The 7,459-nt window shown below is 42.2% G+C and overlaps 1 protein-coding gene across 1 annotated transcript in view; it reads left to right on the forward strand.

The window, feature by feature from the left end:
* Positions 1-3,200, forward strand: part of LOC111867689 (slit homolog 3 protein-like) — a 3,740-nt gene extending 540 nt beyond the window's left edge. The window contains exon 2 of the mRNA XM_023857746.2: positions 1,475-3,200. Within this exon, the coding sequence (XP_023713514.1) occupies positions 1,478-2,710 (1,233 nt within the window). The 5' untranslated portion in view covers positions 1,475-1,477 and the 3' untranslated portion in view covers positions 2,711-3,200. The remainder of the gene's footprint in view (positions 1-1,474) is intronic.
* Positions 3,201-7,459: the final 4,259 nt, after the last annotated feature.

Below are 7,459 nucleotides of genomic sequence, written 5' to 3' on the forward strand. Positions count from 1 at the left end.
TCGGTATAGTTCGCTTGCGGACTAAAATCACGGAGTTTTTTTTTTTTGTTTTTGTTGTACCATAGTCACTTTTAGATCTTATTAATAATTTCCTTGAAGAGTGGATTTTTCATTCGGGAGCTGCAGAACGAACCGTTCTCAAAGAAATGTATAATATCCATCAAATCAATGTTATACTTTAGCGTCCTGTTACACTGATTCATGGTTTAAGCTGACCGTCTTACAGTGTATACACTTTTTCACCTTCTTCTTCTTATTCTTGATTCCATCAAATCATAAGAGCCGGGATAGCTCAGTCGGTATAGCGATCGACTACGGGCTGGAGATTTTCTTTTCTCCACAGCGTCCAAACCAGCTGTGGGGACCACCCAACCTCCTATCCAATGGGTACCGGAGACTTTTTCCACGGTGGTAAAGCGGCCGCTGCGTGAAGCTGACCACACCTCCAGCTATTCCCGAGGTCAAGAAAATGTGTATCTATACATCCACTCCCCCATACGCCTTCACGGTGTAGTACTTACTTAGTTAAGCACAGGGACAACTTGACCTTATCCACGAAATCATATGGGTTTCTGCGATCTCACCAGAAACCTCAGACGTCAAGGTCATTTCAGTAAAACCGGTAGCGTTTTGTGTTTGAAAGGGAGTAAGTATCTGGAGGCTGCATAATCTTGTTTTCCACTGGATATTAATAGAGTGTTCAAACGAATGAGGGTGGGATAGGAGAAACATTCAGTATTTGCGGAGATGAGAAATGCATATACAATTTTAATGGGAAACACCGAAATGACGAGACACGTAATCATATGTGGGCGGATATATTAATATGGAATTTAAACAAGCTTTGAAGCTGGTTTTTGAGAAGATTTAGTAGGTTCAGCACAGGGTCCCACGGGGGCCAAGTTAATGGGCTTTCGTTTTCCATAAAAAGTAGGAAATTTGTTTAATAAACGAGTTACTATCAGCTTCTCGGATTACTCTAATAGTTGTAGGAATGAAGAATTTTATCTTCTGGGTGAAAATCGACCGACATTTCGGAGGAACATGTTGCAATAAACGATCGTGGAGTGGTTTTCTCCAAGTACTTCGGTTTCCCCTGCCAATCTTCATTACACCAATTGCTCTACAATCACCCTCACCTATCATCTGGGGCTGGTACAATAGGCCAGAAGTGATCGCAGTACAAGGGACGTAGTCCCACCCCACTAGCAATTAAAAAAATAAATAAAGAAGGACTTGGAGTACATATGCTAGATTTTCTGACTACCTCGTGCTGGTTTTCTGTTTCTTTAACCGGACTATACAGCAATATAGCCCTGATGACAGAAGTTTCTACACTAGCGACTTCTGTTTACTTTGTTGTATTTTAGCGTCCTGTTGCACTGATTCTCGTCCATGATATGTATGNCCGTTTACTTGCCCGAGTTTGCCACGTCTCCATGTAGAGTACTAAAGCTAGTGTTATTTGTTGCAGACTATGGAAGTGTGTTTCTTAAGTGCAGTAATTTTCATTGCAACTTTGGACCCTGGATCTGCAGCCAACAATTCCATGAACGTTTCGTCCACTGACACTACGCCACAGAACGAGTGGTGCCCTACACACTGCACATGCGCACTGCTGTATCGTGTGGACTGTATGTATGTAAATCTGGGTATTCTACGTGGTTCCATATTTTCGATCAATTCCAACAAAATTCGTGATTTGTGGTTGGATTATAACAATCTCACCAGAATTGAAATCAACGCATTTAACAGAATGGAACTCCTGAAACGTCTAAGTCTCTCGAACAACTATCTGAGGGAACTGCACCCCCGTTTATTTTCCAGTTTGTTCAGTTTGAAGTATCTTGACCTGCGCAGTAACTGTCTTGTGTCTCCGCTACATGACAACCTGTTTGCGTCACTGAGGCAACTACGTGTCTTGAATCTTGACTATAACAAACTCACCACATTGGACCCCAAAATACTGACTCCAGTTTCTAATCACATTGTCGAAATCACACTGTCTAACAACCCTTTCATTTGTGATTGTCACATCCGAGAGGCAGTCGAGTGGTTCAACAGATATAAATTCACTTCAGAAGCCACCTGCGTATATCCAACTGCCGGAAAATCATGGAAGACTCTTTCTTTCAATGGTCATTGTGAGTTCCATCCTCCAATAAATGTTGACTTAACTTGCAAAATGGTATCTAGTCAAGAGGAAAAGGACAGTGAATCATCAGAATCATTCTCTTCAGTACTTTTGATAGTGGGTGGAATTTGCGGATTTCTTCTTATAGTGTGCTCAGGATTGTCCTTATACTCCTGCAGAAGGGCCAACAGAAACACAACTTCGAGTTCTGACCGCAGAGTTAACGAAAACGAAGACTATGACGATATTAGGTCAAATAATTACTATTATTATGAGTATGTTCCTGCATGTGTGTCCAGAAACTTCTCCACTATAAACACCGTAAACGATGCGCCAGAACTACCGAAAAGATCGAAAATCATTGAAACTGAACTCAAAGAATCTCATAAATTTAAAAGATACGTTGATGTATGCGATGTTCGAAGTTGTGAGAGTGAAAGTGGTTCATATATAATACCAGAATCTTCCGAATCCACAGAACAAACTCCATCCCACAAAGTATCTGATTCAGGAAGATCTCCTATCTTCTCCGAGGCCCTCACACACTCTGGTGAGACACTTAATGCTACTGAGTAGAAATATTTGGTTTTAGGAAAGCCCCGTAAAGTCTCCAGACATCATGCAGGCGTACCTCAAGAACAAAAAGAAAATAATTCTCCTTTAATATCAGAAACGATGATTTCAGAATCTTGGGTGTGATACGACAGTTCTGAAATTAGGAGACTTCGGAATACTCACACGCAGAAATCAAAATATCCTTAGAATAGAGACAGCTTTTATAAATCCTGAAAGGATAAACAGGCACACTTCAGCGTTTGTGCAGAACATGACAGTGATCGCTGTCACGTGGAAGAAATCAACAAGATGGCGCTTATCGATATATCGATACAATCCATTTCTCTCTCTTGGCATGAGTGAAGGAACGTCTTCATTTCAATTCTAATATTAATTAAAATGTAAATTTTATATAATTTCGAATATGTTGCCATTTCTGTCTATCACAGTGGCCGAGCGGTCTAAGGCATGAAATGTCTTCTCTCACTTGTACGCTGGGATCGTGGGGTCGAATCCCACTCAAGGTGTGTCTGTGATTGTGTTGTTCTGTGTTTAGGTAGCGGCCTTCCGACGGGCTGATCCCCCGTCAAAGAAGTCCCACCGACTGTGTATGGGTTCAAGAAACTGAAAAAGAGGTCACGGCCCAACAAACGGCCTTAGATCCATATTGATAATAGTCTAAAATGTAGCATTTATCGCAAGATGTTCATGTACTTACGTTTGGAAGGATGTGTGACGTAGGGTGTAAACCTGTAACAATGCAACACAATATCACTATTAAATCTATGATGATAACAGGACTTTACTGCCACAAACCGAAAAAATAGGATTTAATGTGAAATTGTCCATGTAACGAAAAAGTGTAAGAACATTATAATAATTTTCTCATGTACCTCAACGTTTGTAATAAATAGCAGGCCAGAAAGTGAAGCATGCCACTATCACATCATTATCAAAGAAACTCTCCTTATATTTTGGAATTTACAAATGGATGCCAGCATCATATTTATGAACATTTTCATTTTGATCTAAACATATAAATTGGTGAATGCCAAAATTTTAGGGGGTTCTTAGACTTTTAGGAGGAGTTTTCAATTTACAGCGGATGCTCTATGGATCTATCGATGAACGAATATGATTCATATAATCAAATTTCAATTAGTTTTGCATCTTATGTTCTAGATTCAAGATATTTTCCGAAATATTAAGAATATATTCTTCTGGAATTAACTGCCATACAATTTGATAGATGCTTACAAACATTTCGGAAGGAAGTGCTGTGCCCATCTGCAGAGTAAATGACTTTGTATTGGTACACTGTCTCATAAAAAGTACATAAGAAACAATAACTGATTTTCTTATATGTCTCTATTATCTCTGCGCTATACGAGTATAGTCCTGATACTGGCAGCTGCAATAGCCATGTATTTTTTATCACAAATGAAAAATTGGAATATATATATAGACCTGATCTGGGGCCCACTCAGCCTCCTATCCAATGGGTATTGGTGGCGATTTTCCCGGGGTGAAGGAGCCGGGGCGTCAAGCTGACCACTCCCCTCTTTCTAGTGCCGAAGTCAACAATTGTGAAGCTATACCCCACTGTCCCATACGTCTTCATGTCATAGTGCTCAATTAATTAAGCATAGGGACAGCCTCACCTTTCTGTATAATAAATATTTTTAAAATTCTAGCGCGCTTCCAGAAAGAATTCAGAGGGAACGAATGGACCCACTGGAACACGACTGGCGAACTCTGATATAAACAGACTTAATCTGCCATGTGAGCATAGACAGAGGACGGAACTGACAGGAGTTCAACAAGAACTACTTATGATTCCGTTATAAGTGGCAAGGCGGTCAAATTAACGGCACACATATTGCGTGTAAGCAGCCTAGACTAACTGCAGCTTTATAATCACAAACAATTTAGAGCAGATTTGATTCATGGAAAGGTCCGTCGCCATTCCCGCCGGAAGCTTCAAACTCTCTTCCCTCAACAAGAAACCCAAACAATGAGATAAATTAAACTGCAATTCTGACTCTTGCATTGCGTAGGTTTGAAACTCGGTCTGTAACCCTGCAGCCCCTTCCGTACGAATGCAATTAATTACGTAACAAGTGCGTTGTGATCATAATATCTGCACCTACAGGAGTCGAAGTGGTAGGAGGCTGGTAAGAGCTGCGCAAGGAGGAGCTTCACAATTCGTACCCGGGATAGCGTAGTCGATATTGCGACTGGGTACGGGCTACGGGCTAGACGACCGAGGGGTCGGAGTTTGAGCCTCGGTAGGGTCAAGAATTTTCTCATTTCCACGTCGTCCAGACCGGCTCTGTGGTCCACCTAGCCTCCTATCCAATGGGCATCGGGGGCTCTTAACCGAGGGGTAAGGCGGCCGAGGAGTGAAGCTGACTACTCATCTCCAGCTAGCGCTGAGGTCAAGAAAATTTGTATCTATACATCCACTCCCCCACACACCTTCATGGCGCAGTGCTTAATTAGTTACGCACAGGGACAACTTTACAGTTTATCAACTAGTTAGGGTGATCAAGTCGGCGGGAAGAGACGGACTAGGTAGTTGGCAATCGTGGAAGATTGTATTGTATTGTATTGTATTGGAGAGGGTGGGTTTCCCCATGCACTTAGACCAATTGTTGGTCCATTGTGCGTCCCCCTATGATATTCTACCAGTCTCTATTCCCTACAGGTACTGGTGCGTGCCATCAGTCCCGATTCAGCCAGCGAGTTCGGACTCTACTGGCTCAGCGGTATCTCGATGCTTCCCCCCTCTACCAGAGGCGTTAGAGACTACTGTTGGGCGGGAAATGTCCTGAATTTAGCTCAGTGACCTCCTTTGGAGATATGAGATTCTTTTACGTGCCGTAAAACTACGACACGGGACCCACGGCTTAAAGTCCCTCCCGGAGGACTTGTTCCCTGAAATTTTCCGCCCTTAAAATTCCACGATCTCCGCCGGGTTTCAACCCGCGTACCTTGAGTCACGAAATCCTGGGAGATACAAGGACCGCAGATAGATTTCTGAGTTGAAATCTTGAACGGCAGAGGCTATTCCTCAGATCTAGTGGATTAAAACGAATCTTAAAGAAATAGCATTTCAGAGAGCGGAACGGACTCTCTTCTTCCCTTAGGCGGAGAGACCAACTTTATTGTCCCATACAAGAGGACAGATAAAAGTATAATTCCTAATATATTCTGCATAACCTATGTTTGTTAAGGTACGAGGAGGGAAGACAGAAAGTGATGCTAAATAAATGATGTGAAAATGCATTATAAAAATCTTATTTTGTTGCATCCTGTTTGTGGTACTAACAAATGAAAATGGAGGTGTTATCGGCACCCGAACAAATACTCGTACTTTTCTTGATCAACTCAAATCATGTTTCGGCCCAGATAAGCCATTATCAGGCGATTCTCAAGGAACACACAACTGGTAACGGAACACATACAAACTACAGGGTGATTCATATAGAACCGGCCCGACGAAATGAGCTGTAATATAAAATATACCACACAGATATTAAAGTAATTTACACATATCTTGGATTGTGTGCCGTGATCAGAGCAGGTGTTGAAAGCGTCCGCCGTTTTGAAGTAGGCACTAGAAACACTCGCCGTTCAACAGTGAACTCCATGACTGTCGCCTGCGCACTGTAGACACGTTTCGGGATTGTCCTTGACCTTGCAGCATAAGGGTTGCCTGATCATGCGCACACAATTCGACTCAGCACGGCCCACGGATTATTATGTCGTAATTGTGAGCGGTTATATGCATCACCTGCGGAATTATTAGCAAATTCATCGGGCCGGTTCTATACGATTCACCCTGTATACTGCTAGTATAACATTTATAATTTACATGTATTCCAGCACCAGTAGTGCGTTCCTCAGAAATCACTTGAGGATGACCTATCTGGGCTGAAATATTATGAGTTCATTAACAAAAGTATTTCTTTATGTGACGGTAACACCTCTATTTTCATTTTCATTACAAAGAACCCTAATCTTGAATGTCAGTCCTCAAGGGCACAGCCAGAATGCAAGACGCACAAAGTTCATCGTAGCAAGACAAGCTAAAAACAGAACTGCTATTCACAAATTATAACAACAGCAGAACTACAGTAAGTATACAAACCTGTTAAGTTGCGGGCCAAACAAAACAACTCACGGTCACACATCCAACACGCGCGAGGTAGGCAGTGATTCACTCCTTTTCCGTGAAGGGACTTGCGGAGATAAACAAGCAGGAATCCCTCGGAGCAGAAGATAACTCGCGCAGTCCGTAATTATAGCTTTGCTAAATAGCTCTGTCGCCTGACAAGCCAAAAAGAATTTCGAGAAATGCCGACGGTGTGTAGCGGCAACAGCAGCTCAGGGTTGCCAACTTAGGGGGGGGGGGGCAAGCCTAGTATTGAACACTATTTGGGGGTTACAGGTTCGTGTTCTTCGGTCGAGCATGAGCACACTTTCTGTAAACAAATTGTGATTTGTTTCTTCCTGGTCCGTCACACTAACAATATTATAAATGGTTAATTAACTCCGTCTAGTGTGACTGATGGAGTTTTTTCCTCCTTTTTAATATTTTATCCATAACATGTTACGTCTTGAAGAAAGCAGTCTTCTGGGATTTGGCGCCGTGTATATGTGGTGTTAACCGACGTTTCGGAGGAACGTATCGCCCCCATCTTCAGGGTTGAAGAAAAAGTATAGGTAAATCTGCAAGCGACAACACCGTGAGACACGGTAAAGCAG

Source organism: Cryptotermes secundus, unplaced genomic scaffold (assembly GCF_002891405.2).
Source record: "Cryptotermes secundus unplaced genomic scaffold, Csec_1.0 scaffold1076, whole genome shotgun sequence".
Taxonomy (NCBI): Eukaryota; Metazoa; Arthropoda; class Insecta; order Blattodea; family Kalotermitidae; genus Cryptotermes; species Cryptotermes secundus.